The 22,444-nt window shown below is 36.0% G+C and overlaps 1 protein-coding gene across 4 annotated transcripts in view; it reads right to left on the reverse strand.

Moving 5' to 3' along the window:
* Positions 1-259: 259 nt before the first annotated feature.
* NXPH1 (neurexophilin 1) overlaps positions 260-22,444 on the reverse strand; it is a 139,574-nt gene continuing 117,389 nt past the window's right edge. For all 4 annotated transcript variants that reach the window (XM_040066254.2, XM_040066225.1, XM_040066246.2 and 1 more), the window contains exon 3: positions 260-2,208. In XM_040066254.2, coding sequence (XP_039922188.1) covers positions 1,447-2,208 — 762 coding nt within the window. In that variant the 3' untranslated portion in view covers positions 260-1,446. The remainder of the gene's footprint in view (positions 2,209-22,444) is intronic.

Consider the following 22,444-nt stretch of genomic DNA (forward strand, 5'->3'; position numbering starts at 1 on the left):
TTGAAGTAGCAAGACCTTCAGTAATAAGATCTGCTTGCTAGGAAAAGGGATCAAGAAAGTTTTCTGTATTCAACATGTATATGTATTTGCACACACTCACACACACGTACTAATACACGCACAGATATGCACACACACAAATTTATAAATAGATGTCTATATATGTATATATGCAAGGAGACAATATTGAAAATCATATTAGACTTGGAGTACTACCCGCTTGTCAGAACTATTTAAGCTACTATCTACACAGTACATATTGAAATTCAACTTTAAGATTTTTTTATTTTTATGTACAGTTCATTTTTTTCCTCTGGAAATAAAATATCTAAATACAGACAGACTGTAATGTTGTATATGTATAGCTTTCAACAATACTTTAGCTGAGTAAATGCTTTGTACATAGTTCTGTCTTTTAATGGAGTTTACAGCTACATTGATAAAATGAATTCCTCATTTCCTTGATTGTTTTAACCAATAACAAGCAGAGAGACAATTACAAGTTAATATTAATAAGCAGCTCAAATAACACTGGTTAAATTATGTACAATACAAACCATTCATACAAATGAAGACTAGGATATTGAATTTGTTACAATATTTTGTAATAAAGATAAGACAGCCACTTATAACTTACATGTCCTCCAACAGGCATTTTCCTTCTTAGAGATCAATTCCAGGTTTTAAGTAGTTTAGCTGGCCTAAACTCAAAGAAGTCTAAATAATCAGAGCTTAAAGAGTCAGAGAAACATTAAACCAGAATGTCTGCTCACATGTAAATTCCAAATGTTTGCCCATCTTTACTAGAAACAGGCTTGCTCCATGGAAAAAAAGCCACCAACACCACCTTGAATGTGCCTACTGTGTGCTGGGAAAAGTCATGACACTTTGCTGTGTTCATATAATATGGAATACTGAACTCTAAACACACTTTTTTCCCATTTTAACAAGTATTTATTCCTACAATATTATTTACCAGTACAGATATTCCAAGCAGTAGAATGCATGAGTGGGGATTATTGATTGGCATGTACTCAAAGGACTTTCAAGGAGATTTCCATAACAGTCTGCATTAGAAACCTTGTACTGTCTAGTTAATCCATTTTGCTTGATGATAGGTTATGCTGAATCCTTAGATATCAGACAATGAAAGATTTCTTAACAGGAATCTCAATAATGTGCGCTGAAAAGTGTGCATGTGTCTCTGTGTATGTGTATGGTTTTATTTCAAATCCATAGTGATTTACACCTAGGTTGATACATGGAGCTGACTGGGCAAAAATTACATTAGAGTGTTTTCCACTAACATATTTGCAGCCATTTGACATCAGCAGCAGCAGGTAGACACATTCCAGGCAATAAATGTGGCCTTCCTCCTTGAGGTTACAGCCCTGTCATTCGACCGCTTTTATTCCCCAGGCTTCAGTCTCAGACACAAGTTGGTCCTCACCCTGAAGGGAAGTAGGGTGTGTCACTGTGGTAGTTGTAATCAGGACACACCTTCTGTACTAGTTTATAATCTGTACTATAAAAGGAAATGTAAATACAGATTACTTTAAAGGGCTTTGAGCAGAGCCATGACACATGGCTCTGGGTTTGCTCCTGATAACAGGTTTTTGAAGGGTCATAGTTGCAGAGTGTATTCTTGGTAGCCTTGTCAACCTTTTCGTACTCGATTCGACAGTTAAAGGACTTGGAATCTTTGGCATCAATCACTGTCTGTTGTGCCAAGTCAAATTCCACTATTTTTGTAGGGGGCACTAGGCTCACGGATACATTCCCTTGACCAGTGGAGTTATGCCTGAAGTAAACACTAAACGTCCCATTGCCATGATCAACAATTTTCCCTGTTATTAACAGATTTAGCTTCACAGTCTTGATGTTGGAATGAAAATCTCCCCAGCCAAACATTTTTTTAAATTTCCCAGTCTTGACGATGGGCCGTCTCTTTGCTCTGGGCCGAGGCTCTTGCAGATCTGTGGAGTTCCTCAGCCAGTCCCAGAGATCTTGCTCAGAATAAGTTTCTGGGGCATCGTATTGCAGGTCCAAATCTGTATCATTTTCCTTTCCACGAAAAGTCTGTGACAGCAGTCGGCTGATGGACAAGTCTTTACTACTTTCTGTCCATATGTGCTTTAGTGTGGATTTGGAGCTTCCTGATTTTAGAAGTTCTGTTTTCCCTCCATTTGTTAAATTTGCACAGGTAACCTTAAAAAGAAGGGAAGAAGAAAAACAATATATTGAGATATGTAATACAAACCCCATCATTTCCGCCTGATATCAAAATTACCAGATTTCCTAATCTTAGAGAAATATTTATTTAAGGTATTAAATTTTACCTCTCTACTCAGTAAACCAAAAGAGAAATGTCTGTTTTCCTCCACTTTCTAAGTAGTTATTACTCAATTCTCCTTTGCAGTTTTCTAAACTGGCCTCCAGATTTAATCACAGACATTCACATTATTCTTCTGTTATGATGTCTGTGAGTGATGAGTGGGTAATGAATTACTAAAAAAACTGAGGTACACCGTTTTGTCATCCTTCAGGCTGTACATGGTATCTCAGAGTGAAGTGTTTTTGCTTGAATGTTCACTCTGCAAAGTTGCTGTGTCTTCCACCATCAGAGACACATTCATTTATTTTTGCTGCCCCTGGCGTCCACTGTCAGGGTGCTGTCTTTGTGGTGCCAGCCTGACCACACTTGGAGTCCATGTCATTATGAATCTAATAATAATAATACTATTTCCCTATTCCTTTTATGAATACTCATTGGTCTATGCTCTTGGCTGGGACCTTCAGTCAGAACTACAATATAAATAACAGAATAATGAAAATTTCAATGAGTTTTGAGTCAACAGCTATACATACAGTGTACTCCGCGTCATTTAATGCAGGAGGAGCCACAGCCTTTTCTAATAATCCCTTACAGACCAACGACTGATCTGCTTTGTCTGTATCTAGTATGATAAGCACTTCTCCTTCCTTGCTTCATTTCTTTTTTCATCATTTCCCCCCCAAATTAAATAGTGACCCATGTAAGACAAAAAAGCCATTTGTATATTTACGAAAAAAATAGAGACACCAATTTAAAAGCAGTAATAAAAAATTCTGCAAAATCACATTTTAAAAGAAAATAAAATCTGGCACAAGTTCATGCAAAATCATATATTTGAGACGTAGTTTTTCACAAAATTTACTGTCAGAGCAATTTGTCTTATTTATTTTTTTTCTCTTTGCTTTAATTGAGTGTAAAACAGAGAACAAATGCAGGCTCACAGCTGTCTAACACGCAGCACTGGCAGAGAGCTCTGACAGAGAGTACCTGGGAGGACTGGAATTTGTACAGGGTAGATGGAAAGAGACTGACAATAGGGGGATGTAGCCCAATTCCCCCTAAAATTTGCACCACACACACTGCCCAATTTTTTAAGATTTGCACTGCTCTGAAGAGGCCATGAAATTTTTTATTTCCCTTCTCATGGCTACATATGAGATTCCAAATATGCCTCTTTTATTCCTCTGTGTTCTGACACTGATTTATTTGCTTCTATCATACTTGCAGTTATATCTTTCTCTTCACTTAAAAATGAATTAAGTGCATTCCATACCCAGGAAACCCATTGAAAACCAGATAGTATTTAAATCATGTCCCCTCCCTACTGGTACAACTGGAGGTATATGTCACGGAGGATATCTATCACAGCATGGCCTTTTCATTTCTTAACAATCGTGAAATTGAAGCACACTTTCATTAACTTCTGTAGTTTTTCAAGGTCATTTGAAGGCACATACATAAAATCAGTCTAAATTGTCTTAATACACTGATCAGACAGGAGATATGCCCCCAGCCTTTTACAGCAAATAAATAGGTAAATAAATCTGTCACATCCTACACTATACCTCCCCAATTCATTCCATGTGGGGCCAGTAAGGATAAGAGATAAAATATGGATTTAATTCAGGATTTTTCCAGAGACAACTTCCCCCTCTTTTGAATGGACAGAAGGATTAAAACACAGACTAGCATTTTGATAGCCAGTTCATAGCTGCATTTTAGTAATAACACAGTAGGCCAGGAGAGGAGCTGTAATAAAATGCACTGATGGTGCACTGGTTAATGAAGCATCAATGAAGATGTCACAGGGAGGGAGAAGGAGACTCAGAATATTTATTTTTTTTTTTTTCCTATGGCACATGGGGAAGGAGGGCAAAATAAGAAAAAATGTGGTTAAAAGGAAAAATGTGCCTGTCTAGAATGAATCTGGCAACCTACAATGAATCTAAGCAGTTAGCTAGCAGAGCTAGTAAACCAGCAGTCTGTAGGTAGAATACAGACTGCTTACCACTCTCATTTTCTTTGCTTACAGTTTGTTTTTCCTTTGTATTCCTTTCTTCATCTAATGATTGACATTTCATAGGATTAGACTACCAGTTCCAGGTAACAATATGTAAGAGTTTAAAAACCTTTAAAATAGGTCTCTCTTTTTTTCAGATATGTGAAACTGAAGACTCAGGAAAGGGAGGAGTTATTTTCTGAAATGACTGCTCCAATACATGTTTTTTTTGAAAACCAGAGTATTTCATGGAAATGGATGATTTAGGCTACATGCATCCTACACTGCTTCATACCCAATCTAACAGATACAACTGATTGTTGATGTCATCAATTTTGTAATACCTGAAAGATTTCTGGCTGTGCAGTTAGCCCTGAGACCTCTATTTGTGGTTTTCAGTGGGGGTAACGGGTTGCATTCATGAGTAAAGGTCTGAATCTGCCCTTCCTAGTCAAGAGTCCATGTGAGCATTAAAAAAATAGCCCACAAGCATTAATAAAAAAGCTCTAGAATTCATTGTGGTTCAATAACATTTTCCATCCAACTGCTTTTTCATATACTGCTAGTATACTATATGCTATAGGAAGTATCCTCAGAGACTCACACACCTAATAACAGAGAGCATTGCTGTGTAATAGAATTTCTGCAAATGCAGCAGTTCTTTCACATGAACTGAACTTCAGTTTGCTTCAATCTCTCTTCTTCCCAAACAAAAGGTTGCAATACTACAAGAAAGAGCATGCAAAACATGAGGTCTTGCACTTAGTATTGTGAAACTGAAACATAGACCCATTTTAGAGGTGCGTGGAAAAAGAACCAATTTAAAGTGGATAATAAAACACAGAACAGCCTAAGTTCTATGGTGGTTTTTTGTCCTCTTCCTTGAGGATATCTACATAATAATTCAAAAACTTGCATATTCTACTTTCGCCGTTAGTTTACTGTAACTAAATTTGCCTTCTTTTCCATAGGCAAGTGTCATTCCTGGATGAAACACTGAAATGTTTGGCCCAATATTAAAGGCTCTAGGAGGGGTCTAGGAGGGAGTCCATTTTCTTCATAGCAGTTCATATGGTGCTGTGGTTTACCTTTGGACCCAAATGCGGGTAACACACTAATGTTCTAGGTCTGGCTCAACAGTGAACAGCAGCAAGGCCTTCCCTGTTTCTCTCTCAGCCCCTCAAGTGACTGGGGAGGTGCACAATGGATTCAGAATGGACACAACTGAGCAGAGAACTTGAATTCACCAGAGATATTCCATAATATTAAGCATCATGCTTAGCAATTAAAAGGATGAGTGGGGGGTTTAGAGAGGGTAGTCATCTTTTGTTAAGGAACCGGAGTTGGTTGTGTGTTGAGTGTTGCCTTTGTATCCCTTGTTCTGGTTTGTTTTCTTCTTTCTTCTACTATTTATCCTTCAGTTATTAAACTTTTCTTTATCTTGACTCCCAAGCTTTCTTTTGGGACACTTTTATTCTTCCGTTCCTCTTCCCCATACCACTGGGAAAGGGGGAAAGTAAACAAGGTGAGGTGCTTAGCTGTTTACCAGTGTTAACCCAAAACACCACTGCAGTGTAATAAATCAGTGTTGCAAAAGGGCTGAGTAGGGGGATTTCCATCATGACTGCATAGCCAGAAGTGGTTCTGAATGATGATGGCAAAAATGTTTGTATAAAAAATATAAAGGTGCAAAAAAAATTAGAAGTGCTTATCTAGTGCTGCAAGTGTCATTGGAAAAGCATTTATTAAGCATGGAAGACTGATATTTGGTTCTGGCCTTGTACTTTTACTGGAAAATATGGATTTCCACTTCCAAGGAAAGTTTACTGATAAAAGCCACCAAGAGCTTTTACTACTGCCTGGCAACTCTTTTCCAACAAATACTGACAAATTGTTCTTCCATTTCTTCTACTTCTTATTTGAAGAAGGAAAGACAGTGGTGTCATTGGGCACAATATCCAAAAGCATTATTAATAAGACACAGGAATTGCTCTGTAATTATTTTTTTAATCCAGTAAAATAGAATATTCCGTTCATTTTCTATTCTATATTTTGAGGATGATGAATTTTTTTTAATGTTTAACTTCATTAACCATATTTTAATTAATATATGTAGTTATTATAGGACTTCCTAAAGGATAGGCAGCTTATTTGTCTCAGAAATTTTGGAGTTCTCTTTCAAGACACTGAAATTTCAATTCACTGAGCCATGAATGCTTTGCCAAGTCAAACTTTAATATTTGGAGCAGAGATAATGAAGTAAAAAGGAATTTCAGGAAACCATGAAAGCCTCAACTCGTGATTTAGGTCCTCTTCTCAGTGTAAAATCAACCATAGGTATATTAACATTAATGTAAGACTGACCAATTTGAGATTTTAAAAATAATAATTCAAAAAAGTAAAGAATGAATCTTGATTTCTCACTCTTTTCCTTTTATTCTAGCTCTGCTACTGTTCCTTACCTATAATTATGGTATTAGTTTTGAAATTATGCATTTATTCCTCTAAATATATGACTACTTGAGAGCAAATGAAAATGCCAACAATCAAGGTGGAAAATCTCTCTCTTCAGGTAAATAACTAATCAAAAACTAAGACTGTTTTTATTGGCATGGCACTGTAAGAATTTGGCAGCACTTTGTTTGCAAATGCTCTGTATAAAAGAATTCAGAATTTTCTTTCCTCGGTAAGATTTCTCAGGTACAGCATAGGCTGGGGAGTATTGATGGACGTTACAATAAGCTGGACCGTTATCAAGGCAGGGCAGCACACAGAAAATTGTCACTGAATCCAATGTCCTTATATTCATCCTGTTTGTGCAATGGTTGGAAAGAAAACAAGACTGACTTTACTCTTCCATTTAGATCAATTTTTCTTCCCACAGCTGTCTACGTATTGTACAAAGTTACCAGTGGCATGGAAATATTTTATTCAGTGAATAATTTCCAGAAAAGTCAAAGTCAATATTCTACAGGTATTTGATAATAAGAAACTGAGGATGCAAAATAATAGAGATATAATAGGAAAGAGAAAAACACAATTAAGGACTTGTACCTGTTAAAATGGATGCTTTGGAAAGGGAGGACAAACACAGATAACCACGTACATGCGTATTTCACAGAAACCGGCCTCTCTGGTTTTAACTTACAAACCTTTTTGCTACATAACCTGAAAAGAATAAGGATGTGTGTTGGTCATTCAAAAAATCTGCAAACTCAGATGAGTCTGACAAACAGAACAGTAGCTCATGGTCTACTACATCAAATGAGAACTCAAAAGTGTCTATGCAGGGTCAAACCAAAGACTCATTTAGAAAAACAGCAATTACAAGAGATGCCTGGAGAAGGGCAAGAACATGGTGAGCATATTATAGACCCCTAATTTCTTCCAAGCTGTCCAATAATTCTAGTTTCCTCTGATAAATATTGTTTCTATATATGTTTTCTGTTTCATCATTTCTCTTTCAATTTAAAGATATTATACTATCACTCATAAAAGTCTGAGAACTGAAGGACCAAATGAGTTTTCTGTTTCAGTAACTCTAAACAGACTGATCTTCTGTGCGTTTGTTCATTTTGAGCCTTTGTAAACTTTTAGCATTCATAAGATACTTCAGCAATGACTTCCACAGCTCTGTTTCCTCTTATGGTTTGTTTTAAACCTGGTTTCTGACACCTTCTTTGGAGAATCCTTCAGATGGAAAAATCTGTCTCTATCCAAATTTCCCATGCTCCTCCTTACTTTTCTTTACTGCCATGCTTAAGTATTTTTTCTACAAATACCATTGAGTGGAAAATTTGATGATTCCTAGCAGCATGAGGAAGCCTCCTTCTAGCTCACTAGTACATGCCTCAGCTATATCCATTCATAATAGTAAACAGATACTGATCTCTTTTCCAGCCCTAACAGCCTCCTGAATCATGCAAATAATCCTCGTACATGAGTTATCCATACCTATACTTTGAATTTCCTTTTTGTTCTTCTCCACTCCCAGTTCTGTCTTTAAAATGAGGAGACCAGAATGGTACATGATATTCAGGATACAGCAGAACCATGGTCCTGTGTGATGGCAAATATGGCCTTCCATTATTTGTTCAGTATTTTTGCTCTTCTAATTCATAATATTTTATTTGGGTTTGGTAATTAAATGGCACTGAATTGATTATTGACAATATAAAAAGAAGTATCTGAAGTTTCCAATAATATTTTCTAAAGTAACTACTTAGGATTATTTATTTAAGCATAGAAAATGGTAATTTGTTGTCACACAGAAAACAGAGGGAATGTAATTTTTGTTTACTATCTTTAGGTTAAGAAATTGAACTTAACATACATTGTTACTGCAATTTTTGTATAGAAAATCCTTAGGAGTCACCAAATTCAGGATACTTCTATTAACTGTGTTCAGCTCAGCTTTAAATTCTGCATTTTTCTGATTTTAATCTATGAGCTATCATTCTTGCTTCAAATGGCCCCTGTTAAAACAAAAATGTATCTACCTGAGCTTTTTTCATCATTCACACAACAGCAGTTATGCAAGACAAGAAGCTGATATAAATTCAGCTGACAACAGCTGATATAAATTCAAGGAAATTTAACATCTTTGAAATTACAGTGCCCGTATCAGTTGATATCTCTTTGAGATCTGACTAAGAATCAAAGACTTATTAGGAAATGTGTACCCACAGAAAGATGGGGGTACTAATAAAAGACTAGCAACACAGCTTTGTTTAGGTGCATTATAATTCTTGACAGTTCTTATCCCAAAATATTAATATATTGGAGTGGCTATTCTGCAAAAAAAAAAAAAACAACCTAGCAAAAATTACAATTTTATAGTGCTTTCTATACAATGTAAGTTCTCTGTTAGAAATAAATCTGAAAACTAGCTAGTCTCAAACAATTTTCAGGAAATGAAAAGTTGGTAAAGCACCTTAAGTACTTGGTCCCAATAAAATCCTCAAGAATTAGAGTTTCATTTCCTCTCCCTTGCATTCCTGGACTTGTGGGCTAAGATGTGACACTGCCATAAGCCCCGTGAATGGTAATAGACTGATGAAAAAAGTTGGTGGCCTGCCAGCTGTTACGTCCTGAATGATATCATATTCTTTGCCTGTCCAGTACATGATCTTGGGTGGGATTCACTGGTCTATTATTTCACCTGGAATTCTAGGCCTATTCCATAATCAAGAGAGAAACAGAATGGATTGTGTCCTCTACCACCATGAATTGTTGATGAACTTTCCAAATTGAGTAAATGCTCTTCACCTAGTCACCCAACAGGTACCAAGAATAATCTGACGTATGGTCCATAGCTTGCCCTGGAGACAATTCTACGGAGAGAACACAAAGGCAGTAGGCTGGAAACAGGGCAATGAATGCTCTATATAAATGCCTTCTGAAATTCTCTAGTCCTGCTGAAGTGCATCTGTAAGCATGCTGAAGCTGATGAAGTGATGTGGTACTCATACAGCAAGGCATGCACGCTCACTAGTATTGCTTCTCCTTTTAGATATAGGAGATTCCCCATCTGGAGGTTTCCTGTAAGAAACAGTGCAGATTTGTACTAATAGTTATCTCCTGAGTTTGATTTAATCACATGAAAAATTTTCACAAGTATTTAGAATCTGAAAAATTAGTCTTCTTGATCCTGTTCTGTTCACTAGTGACTAAAAGAATTGTTTAGTAAGTGGGCTTTTAAAAAGTGTTTAGTCATCTAAGACATATTGGTACTTTAAATCAATCAGACTTAAGATTGTAATTACAGAGACATTTCTTCTAGTAGCAGTGCCCTAATGGATATTTTTCTCTTCCTGCTTTTTTTTTTTTTTTCCTCTGCTTCATTCCACCAGTGCTGCCTTCTCCCCTGTGACAGTCAGATCTATAGAAAATTTTCCTTTATTCGTTTGCAAACTATCAGAGTGGAAATCAGACTCAGAATTAAAAATCCAGGCTCCTCTATCTGCCTGGATAACACTGGGACCTTTGAACCAAGAACCAAAATCACAGAAGCACAACAGGAAGTGATGAAAAACCAGCCCTACAGTTTGTTCCACCCTTTTCCTGGAGAGTAGGAGCAAAGACAGGCACTGCTGTCACTGTTGTTTTTCAAAGAAGAAAAGTCATTGTTTTCTCTCCAAACATGTAGCTTTTAGAGGGGAAAAAAATAAAAAAAGGAAATTATTGCCATTGTCTATTGAATTTAAGAGTTTGAAAGAATTAGCAAGTCAACATGGAAGTCCATCTGGTCTTGCACCATGCAGTCAACAATGGTTAAATGTTGATTTCATCAAAGAATGCAAAATGAGTGGAAGAATATACTATTTGTACCAGAAAATCTATTTCATTTTCAAGTCTTTGCAGATCAAAGACTTCTTAAGTTGGGGGTGTGGCTATGAATTTATTGATTTTCAATAAATATTGCTTACAAGCACTTGTCTGTTTCTGTATGAATCTTCTACCATGTGAAACACTGTACAACTTTATCTCTATTTCTTTTCTAAAAGACAACTTCTTTTTCAAAAGGCTCTCAGAATTTTCTCATCCTGTTGTTTTGAACAAGTCATCTGTCAGCTTTATCTGATGCCACCCAAAATCTGGTCCAGAATGACGCAACAAAACCTAGCAAGGAGGCAACATTTTTTCTCTGGGATTCACCTAGAAGTTAGATGCCTGGATGCTGAGGCCAGACAAAGCTGTAGAAGTCTATGGCTGGCACTAGAAGAGCTTCCTGGTTAAAGAAAATAAGGTGTTTTCTGAGTTACAGCCACTTCCAGAACTAGGCAGCTCCAACAGTAGAGTCAAGCAACAGTGTAAAACTGTAGATTTCAAGTACACAGGAAATGCATGTGAACTTTTCCCAATCAATTTGTGGGCCAAATTTTCACCCACAAATCAGGTCAATTGTAAAAATCCTAGAGGAGCAGAAGGATGAAGACAGTGTGGTATTATGTATCTTAATTTCATTTTTATGCCCAGTTAAGACAGAAGGGAAGGTATTTGGTCTGTAAAATGTCATTTCTCTTTCAGTTTAGAAAATATTATGCTATCACATATAAAAGTCTGTGAACTGAAGGACCAAATGAGTTACAATACCCTGTGAAAATCTTCACATTAGAATTTTACAGCTTTCTGGGTTTTGCCTTAAAAGAACAGAAATCAAGCCCAAGTGTTTCAGATGGCAGAGATGCAAGTGAATGTACAAAGATTTGGAAAAGGATTGAAATATAACAGTATGAAATATCCTATTAACTCTTGCCCTAAGTTTTACATTTTTGGAAATAATTTAAACTAAACTCTTGAAGCCTGCTGTCTATGTTGTCATTACAGATTTTTTACTTCAGTGGATTATGACTTTTGAAAATTCACCCCATCCCCGTTCGGCAGGGGATTAAACTACCATGGAATAAATTAAAGTGGGTTAAAAATGTCTAACAGAGTTTTAAGACTTCTGTGTTATGCCAGTATCACAGAGTGCTGCTAACTTTGAAATGAAAGTCTAGCTAGGTAAATAAATTTTGACAAGGTTCTGTTGTTCTTGTTCCACATTCCTGTAAGCCTTCTTTTATTAATATTAGCTTGCCATTTTCTGCATACATGTAGAAGGGAATATTAAATAAAATTAGATTTTATATGAAAGGCCACTGAGCAACATTTTAATCAAAATTTGCACTATAGTTTGCTTTTTTTGTAACACATTGAAGCAAATATCCCTTATCATATGAGTAGCCGTATCTTCTGAAGAAAGTGAAAATTGCTATAACTTGTCATATGCTTGTACTATATAATGGACAAGGCCACTGTGCACTATTAACATACTCTATTAATATTACTCTACATGATGATTCCAATCATCTGCTATCAATGCAAAATCTATATAAAATTGAATCCACCCAAATAATTTATAGCTCCTGTGTCTGATACTATATTTTTTTTCTAGAGAAAAACAATTGAATGTTGATACAGCTGAGTCACTTTCCACATAGATATTCATAGGTGCATCCTAGAAATCTGAATTTGAACACAGATTTCTTTTGAGGAGATTTAACTCCCACTGATATTGGCAGAGTGCACATTGCCATACAAAGGAATTTTATATCGATAGAGAATCTTGGGGGGGGGGGGGGGGGGGGGGAAGAAAAAGGGGGGCTCCCACAAGAAATTCTATTGCAAAAATATAAATTCTTTTCATTAAAATACCTTGTTCTTCAGCATGAAGATCAATATTACAAACAGCTGAATACTTCAGGAAAGGCATTTTAAAAACATAGAGGAAGCTGTTCCAATGTTCAGAGTTTGCATACCCCTGCTAACTTTTATGCCTTCATCGTCACCTTATGCCCTTGCTGGATACACATACTAACTACTCAGAAGTCCTTTGTGATCTCAAAGGTTTTCTTCTCTTTGAATTTTAAGCAGATACAGCAATATACTGCCTTTCTAATTGTGTTTGGTTAATAGGCATTGATCATTCATTTTTCTGGTCAGTGGATATCAACATCTATTAAAATTCATTTCTGAGGAAAGAGGTATATTTCTTTAAAGTTGTTCTGGTAAGGAAAGGAAGCATTAAGCAGCTATTCTATTGCAAGTGTATTCAATTAATTTTTATTGAGATTTTCTTGATGGTTTTGTCAAGGTCTGCTAATTCTTACAGGGGTATGCTCAGCGGTACGCAGCATGTGGGCACCATTTCTGCCAGGGAAGCCAAGTCCTGAACACTGTTTTCTTGGCTATGGCGTACACAAACATGTTGCAATGTTCCCAAAGTGCAAAGATGTCAAAGAAATATGGATTGGCCTGTTGGAAATCAGGAGACACCACATGTTACATATTTACAAGATCCAGGCAAAATTTAGTCTTGATCCAAATCTGAGCAGAACTCTATCATCAGTGTACCTTTGCTCAGTCAGGAGGCAGGGAAAGCAAGTAGTCTCAGTAAAAGTCCTAGCCACACTTGCTTATAGAGCTGGTCTTTATGTGGCTGGATGCTGCATTACAAGAGACTTATTATGCTATTAAGGGGAATAGAGCTATTGAGTACCAGAAGGGGATGCCATAAACCAATTTTTCTACATCCTATAAACTATTAATATTCAATCTATATGGTGCTTCCTTGTGCTGACTACCACTGATCTGGCACAGACCTGTTTTAAGGTCTATGGTGTCTTTTTGAGCTGGTCCAAACAGATATTTTCAGAGAATTTACCATAGCCAAACAAAGCAGAATGGAATACTCAATAGAAAATCAACGTTGTCACTGCCTGATAGTAGTCTTGTGCTTTCTCTTGCAATAGTATCAAACCTAATTAAAAGTGAAAATTGATATCCAGCAGGATTAATCAAATTCCATATGCAAATAGCTGGCTCATGAGAGCCATGGTCCAATTGCTCATACTATCACTAAGGTCATTAATTTAAATTGAGATGAGTTAAGAGTCCTTTGGGCATTGACACATAAGTTGAAGGAGGTTATTCATTGCTAAGTTTTTCACATTGTAACAAAAAACTTAGGAAGGGAATACATGAATATTGCTCCAGCAGGCCAGCTTCTAGGATGAACAACACTATGAACTTTTCTATGGGGGCCATGAGTCTTCTCCTGAGTTGTTCTGATACATTACTTTAAATTCTTATTAAGATGTTCTGAAGCAAGTTAAGTACAAGACAGTTCAAGGTCTAGCAAACTGACATCTTTGGGATTATTTTATGCCTGCCGACTTTTGCTAAACACCTTCAGATAACAGAAAGATTTCTATTTTTTAAACAAGACTTGAGTACCAGTTTCGTGAACCCTTCAGAGATTTTCCCAGCCTTCAGCCTTCATAAAAGTTCCAGACATTTCCAATTAGCAAGAAATATTAACTCAGATCACAAAGAGAAATACTGCAGAACTGGTTATTCTAATGCAAATACAGCGCATTCTCAGTTTACCAGCTCACCTCAAAACTAGTTCCAGTGCCTTGATCTATCACTGCATTTCTAGACAGAGTGACTAAAGAAATGTAGTCTTAAAGGGAGATTACAATACAGTGTTACACACCTATGAGCTTTCTTTCATTTCTCCAAATGCTAATGGCAAAAATACTTTAAATTTCATAGTAACAAAATGACTGCAGAGTACTAAAGTAGTGATGCAATTATATCATTTACCCTACATAAAGAATAAAAACATAGCATTTATTACTCTGACCTTGTATCCCAAGAACTTCTCAGGTATGTAAAAAAATTCTGTGGGTCTATCAAAACAGGCTTAGACTGAAGTAAAACCTGCAAATCTTTGTTGCCGGAAGGTTTTTTTCTAAATTTAAAGAGAACACTGGAGTCTGGAAAATTAAGATTGAGTTCTTACAAGTTTGGGCTTCGTTACTTACTCGAGATCCTGTTTTAATATTCTTAGGGTATAAAAAAATTCAGGTTTCAGGGACAATCAGGCATTATTTGTCTAAAATCTGCTCAAGCTAAAAAATGAGGTGACACCAAAAAATGCATAGATGAACACAAACTTTTCTCACCAAGTTTCAGAAAGCCTTCATTTTTTTGACTGATGCATGGAGTCCACTCTTCTTTGACCTCAGACAGTTCTAAATATTGCCACCTTGACCACACTGAAATATTTGAGCCAATTCTATCTACATTTCCACTTGTGCAGACTCCTGCATGAACAAGATTTCAGTGGAGTGATTCAGACAGGAATTAAGTGCTTTGCCTTTCATAGAATAAACATTTCATCAAGGGCAGGTCAAGATCACCATTACATTCATCTGCTTGCTCAGAAAAGGCAAATAACTTTTTTTCCACTGTCTCATCCTTCTATATCTTTGTGGCTGAGCAGCAGTATAAAACAATTTAACATTAGCAAGCAAATTTCATTTGTTATGTGCCAAATGCTGATACAAAAGATAAATATGAGAAAGCAATAATATCCTCATTCTAAGGCAGAAAGTAACACATCTTTGCTATAATATACTTGCTAAATAACATTTAGTGAACTCATAAAATCATTTAATTTAAATATAAATGCTTAGCAGCTCCATTTTTCAGGGAGTAAATGACAGTTCTGCTTGTGTTTCTCTTAAATGTATTTTCAGAACAGACATCCTTTCATAACCTACAGTTAGTGTTATATATTATTACTATTACTGCAATGGTCAGAGACCTTCCTGTGGTCAGGGTTAAGGTGTACTAGAAGTTAAAGATATATAGTCACTGACCTAGAAGGATTTCTTACTAGGCTAAGCTAAAAGAAGAAATATTAGTGATGTCCTAACTCAATTGCAGAGCTAAGACTTAATACAAATCTCTGGACTTCTCTTTCCCATGTCACATGCAGTATGTATCGAAAAAAAGCCAATTCCCATAATTGCATATACGTAATGCCACTAGCTGTTTTAAAAACGATGCAAGCTCAAGGAAACCAAATCAGCTTAGAAGTGAGTTGTGTCAACAAGAAGCCTGAAAACCATTTGTAGACCATTAGGTGGTCCCACTTTTCTACAGGAGCAGGAAAAACTGCCCTTGTTAATGAGAAATATTTGATTTGTTCCTCTGCCAAAAAATGATAATGAAAATAAACATACTCTTGTCTAGTGTGAATATTGTGTTGCAATGTCATTGTAAAACAACAACAACAAAGAGAAATAAAATTGGATTCACAGTTTAGAAGACATTATAAATGTCTTTCAAAATGTGAATCCCTCTGGTCCCCCTTTATCTTTCAGCAGTCAGTCAACACCAGCTCTCAGTAGTACATAATCTACCTAGTGAAAAACAATAATATCTTTCCATTGTTCCAAATTTACTATATAAAAATCTAATGATATAATTTTTATATAGTTTTTCTAATTATATAATTTTTAAACTTAGCAGAAACGAGAAGAATCTTACCTCATTCAAGTTATTAGCTTTTTAGAGTGTTTTCTCTCTCAGTTTGCTCTATAGATAACTAAGACTAAAAACCATAGAACAGCGAGAAAAGTCCAGCAGGTACTAGTTACAAGATACTTTAAGCATTTTATTCATCCATTGAAATTTTTTGTCCATTTAACTTATGGATTTTATTGCTAAAACATGGAAGAATTTTCATCTAGTGTAATCCAGCAGTATTCCTGGGTTAATTAATAGACTAGATTTCCTGGTAATTTCAGAACAGCTTTTCCACGGAGAACAGCATGTACACAGATTTGGCCTAAAATATATCATGTTTACAAGAAAGACATTCTATCACTCATGAGCTACAGGAGTATGAGAATACAAAGCTTTGGAATTGAAAGTTTCACTATATCATGGTAGTAACCCAAATTCAGCAAATGCCTGAATCCTAAGCCCCAGCCCCAAACCCTTACTCATTCATATGAGTAAGGGTTATACTATCCCATACTCATACTTAGGGGCTTACTCATAAACCCCTAACATACAACCTCTCACCTAATCCTAAGGTGTTTGATGGCAAGAAAAAGAAAGGTAGGCCTTGTATGTCTCATACACATAATTTTGCTATACTTTCTCTAAAACTACCTGTGCACCTTAAATATGATTGAGTACTTTGAGTAATGCAGAATCAGATCTTGTTCCAGGTTCACTGACGACTACTTAACTAATTTTTCAGCAGATCCATGTCAGATTAATCCATCTGAGGATCAACCACATATATTTTAAATTATCAAATAAAACATTACAGGGTTAAAATGCAGCTGATTCTGTATTCAGAGACCTTCAGATAATTTTCAGTTCTATTTTAGACCCAAAATATGATTTGATATTACTCAGAGTGGAAGATTTCCAAACAGAACACAAAAATCTCAGATGGAAAGACTGAAACTTTCAGCTTGTCCTTGAGCCTGAAAATTGCTGTAATTTTGGTTACAGGGAATGGCAGTAGAAGCTGCATGGCAATTCTCAGTTCCTGTTCAATTACTGTCCATTCTAATCAAATTGCTAACAAGGGATCATTAGGAGTTTGGTGTCTATGATGTAAAATATCTACTAGGAATTGGATTTTGATCATCACTTCATTTTACATCTGTTTCCCACTAACCAATGGAACAAAGATTGTTAATCAGTCTTGACCTTTCCTGGACTTGAACTAGTAATTTAATTGCTAATCCTTACCGAGGGACTCCGAAGCGCACTATAGAGCCCCCAAGGCATGCAGCTTGACCCTCTCAGTTCAACACTGGTTTTAACCAACAACATCATCAAGAATACACTCAGATTTGACAATATTAATTGCAGATTTGGCCAAAGTTTCCAGATGAAGTGGAAGAAACTGTCTAACTAGAAATATTAAAAATATCTGCTGAGCTCTAGGTGATTCTACATGAATCAAAAGAAGTCTCTCCAGCCAGGAAGACCTTGCAGCCAAGACAAAACTTGCAGATTCACACTACTGCACTGTCAATTTGCTCCTCAGATATGCCCAGCTCTTGGCAATTAGAATTCTTAAGAGGCTGGAGGAAATCTGTTAGTTTTGGCTTGTTTCAGAATCTTCCCCCAGATGGTAATACAATTCCAAACCAGCTGAGATTCACTTTGTGTTAAATTTCATTCTAAAAAAGGCTCATACAGAAAAAAAAGAGGAACAAAAGCTTTTCGTCTCCTCAAATTTCAAGTTACAACATGGAGAGCATTTAGTTTCAAATATTCTTCTGAGTACGATTAGGTTATTCTAAGTTCTGTATCTCCAAGTCTAAAATTTTTCTTTTATTATTTTCAAGTCTACATTCAATTATATTTCAGACTAACATTTGTTAACTGAGAGAGAATAAACATAGAGGCAGTATAGTCTACCATGCACTCAGGTCTTACTGCAAAGCTTAAAACCAGAGGAACACAAGCTTCTACTTGCACATTTTCTGCCAGATTAAAACCACATTAAACTGATAATAATTTTCTTGTAAATACCAGTGCCTAATACTACTCTGGTTTATCACACAGTTTCGTGCTTCTTACATGTGTTTGTCAATATATATTGGGTTTTTACAGTATTTAGGGTCATATTTGTAACTAAGATTAGAAGCATATTTCTGTTTTAAACCTGACTGTTGAAGATTTCTGTACTGCATTATGTTTTCTTCTCTGTAATACTTAGAGTGCATTGCCATTGCAAACTGGAATGCAGTGTCTACTGCCCTGAGATTGTACTGATTAATATCTCAGACAGAAATACTAGCAGGGTCCCTCAAAGCAGGCAAACTGTGTGAACTTGAAGTTGTGCAGCAGCTAATTAAATCCGCCTATTAGTAGACCTTAACTGGGGCACTGTGCAGCTCTGTGCTTACTGGTTCAGGAAACAGTTTGCACAGAGAACTGCACTGAATTTTTTGTAATGTCAGAGCCCTATTCTCTTCATTTTTATCCACTGAAAAATGTAGAACTTCCAAAGTAAATACAAATCACTGCAGTTGTTTACTAGAGGGAGTAATTTCCCATGTAAACAGAGTTCAGGCTTCACAGAGAAGCACATTAACAGTACCTCCCAGTTTGATGGGCTAAGAGCCACTTGGGTTGTACCTCAAGGGACAAAAAGAGAATGCTGGCTTTCCAGTATAAAAATAGAATCACTGACTGCACTTTACAGGAGTAACTCCTGAACTACACTGTCATAAACAGAAATTCTAATCTATTCTACATGGTTACTGAATAGCTCAGTCAATAGCAACTTACTAAATGAGTAATTGATATTTGTCAGGATTGAGAACACTTCCCATTTTCTGCTGTCTTGATCATACTAAGACAGGCTTACACAGGTAACAAAAATTATTTTAAAATAAATATTTTGCCAGTTTAAGCCAAAAATTAAAAAAATCCCTCTGCCCTGAGATCTTGGCAAGAGACACATGCAAGTCTTCACAGAAAGCTGACTGAGAAAGTGTGTTGTGTTGAAAATATTTCTTTGACTAAGAACTTAAAAATTTTCATTTAGCAAATGACACACCAACTTTCTTAAGCATTTCAATGAACCAGCAAAACCCAACAAGAGCCATGAAAAGACTCAGGACTTTTGAACCATTCCCAGCCCTTTTTCTGTTGCTGCAGCTCCTCTAGGAAGGCAGCTTGCCAGCTTCCACAAACAAATCCCCAGCACGAGTGTACTGAGGTATTGGATGGCGGCAGTCAACAGGAACTTGTGGCCAGTGTGCCAAGCCACCTGTTCTAGGGGGGATCAAGCCATGGAGAAGGGTTGAATTCAATTTCCTTAGCAATTCTCTTTACACAGATTCCCAGCATTTATCAAATCTCTGCCACCTGGAGAAACTCTCTTTATGTCTGGCAGAGAGAGGGAACAGTGAAACAGAATGTGTTTCCTCATCACCAGACCAGATTGACACTGGAAACCCCAAAGTAGCTACTACAAATATTACTATGGAAATACACCTTTTTCCTCTAAAGAATGAAGAAATTTCTTACAAAGATGAAAACAAACAAACAAACAAAAATAGCAAAAAATACTCATTAATTTCAGTGAAAATTAATTAAAACTTCAGGGGGCTGAATTAATGAATGAGATGCAGTCCAGAGGGAATTTTCTATCCATTGTTGTCTCACGTTATTTACCACACTAAAGCTCAAAAATTTGCAGAAACTTAAAATTATTCACCACAATCTTAGTCTTCTTCTTCTTATTATTATTATTATTATTACTATTATCATCCAAAGTCAATGATCTCAACAACATCAAATCATAACAGAAATACATATGAAAATCACCTATTTCCTTTACTTTGCAACATAGAGAACAACAAATGTTATCCATACTTGAGAAAATATTTGTTATTCAATGCTAGTATTGACCATTTATAAAATGTTACAAAAATTAATTATGTGAATCTTATTATCTGTGGGAACACAATAAACATAAAAATAATATTCTTTTGAAATACTGACCTGCTCCTAAATGTGTTTAAGAACTTTACAATAGAAGCAAGTCTGTAAACTGCATCAGAATTATCAAAGTACTGAAATTTTCTCATGGCAACCCAAAATTTTTCTGAATGTTGTTTTGACTGCAAAACAATAGAATGAATCCAAGAAGAATCAAGGATAGTTGCGTTGGATTTTCAGTGAGAGTAGTAATTCAAATGTGGCAGAAATTAACAGGCAACAGATTTTTTTTTTTTTTTTTTCTTAAGTAGAATCAATTTGAAGTTAATAAGTATCTGCTTTGATTAGAAATTCAGGAAGTAATTGCAAGATTAAAAATAGAAAGCTCATCTAAGTACTAGCATATTTTGAAAGGAAATATGTACATTTAAATACAAATTACTTTTTTGCCCCACTACACCACTGAATTTGGCAAAATGAAAAATGAGACAAGACAGACAAGAATACAAAGCTTCCCAGTGCTAGTCCATCACTGGCAAAGTTGCAGAGAGGAATGAAGGTTTATACTTGGTGTGGATCCATGTGACACCTTCTGGAGAAGCAAGCTTTTTATTCAGGAGAGGAACAGATGTTTTGGCAGATAGCATAGAAAGAATCCTGTCAGAGACTATAAACTAGGCTTGAAGGGGAAAAAAAGAGTCTGGAAAAAATGTGAAGTATAAAACAAAAGAACCAAAATGACATGGATAAAATAGAAATGCAGGAAAAAAGGCAAGGGCTTTGTTAAAATTGAAAAGAGAAAGTAAATGTGCTCAATTCTTTGTAACTTTGGAAGAAGTTTTAAGGCAAAAAAAAAATTAAACTTATCTCTCTTCCACTGACACAGCTCATTGCAGCATGACACTGAGAGATTAATTTTATAGCTCCAGACAGAAATCAAATAAAAGGAAGAGTCAATGCCCTTTTTAAGCATCAGTAGAAAAAGATCACAAGTACACAGCCAATATTAAAATGCAGCCAAGGTTTATGGCCAACATTTAAGTAGATTTGTACTGGAAGAACAAAAAAATAACCAACTGTGTAAATGGAGATGGGCATACTACCACCTCACTTGCTCTGCACCCAGAAGTTTTCCTCTTTTCTTTCTTGGCAGTAAAGAAGCTTCTTCTGAACCAACCAAATATGTTTAAGAAGACTTGAAACTCAAATTCACCAAGCCATATTCTTTCAATAACTTCAGTCTTCATAAAAAGAGCTTTGTAAGGAAATTCTCAGCCTACTCCATTCTGAAATCTGCACCTACTGGACAACATTTTAAAAAATCCTCTTTAACCTCCAATAATAGCCTTTTCTGAAAAAATATACACTGTTATCAAGGTATCCAAGCCAATTATGCACGGGTCTATCCTGCCATCTGCTAAGAATGAAGTACCAGCCAAGGATACCACGGCAGATCTTGGTACAGACATATAAGTGGGAAAAAATATGGCCATATGTAAGCTGCACTCCCAACTAGCTGTGTATCTACTCTGATGACACTGATATCTGAACAAGTAATCACAAAAGATTCAGGTACTCTGTGTCGGCTGTTTCACAGTTAGAGCCCACGCACCTATCCTTACCATGACGCAAATTCAAGGCAGGTCAAGACCACTTGGGAATAAACAACAACAAAAAAGTTATCACAGGAAAAAAACAAGAGCATAGTTTGTTTGTTTTTTTTTTTAATTAAAGGATATTCACGTTTACACTTTAAATTCTACTGCAATAAGCTTCCAACATCCAAAAATGATACTACTTGTCCTGGAGGGATGCAGCTTAAGGTACAGTCCCTGAAAATATCTTAAAGACTAAATTTAATGTTTAGATGTTGTCCCGAATCACTGTTCCTATGAGGAAAGAACTGTACAGTGACACTGACTAGAGTAAGTATTAGAAATTTAATATTGCAATGAAAGTTACACACTTATGTCTTTTGGATTATAACCCCCATATTAAGTCATTAAAGAGGTGCCATTTCTCACACAGCAAGACATAGAATATCTCTGTAAAAACAAGAAACCATGAAAAAATTTACAGTCAGAAAAATATACAAGGAAAAACTGCAAAGAAATGAACACAAAGTCCCAGTAAAACTGACAGGAAGAAATAAGAAGGTTCATCTGGATAGAAAATTGGTCGTATAAACACTTCTTAGCATTCCATATATATTTCCATCAGAGGTTTCTATTTAAAATGTTCTCAGTCTGCAGTCAAAACCAGATTTTCCTGTCTGATGGACATGAAAG

Source organism: Hirundo rustica, chromosome 1, assembly GCF_015227805.2.
Source record: "Hirundo rustica isolate bHirRus1 chromosome 1, bHirRus1.pri.v3, whole genome shotgun sequence".
Taxonomy (NCBI): Eukaryota; Metazoa; Chordata; class Aves; order Passeriformes; family Hirundinidae; genus Hirundo; species Hirundo rustica.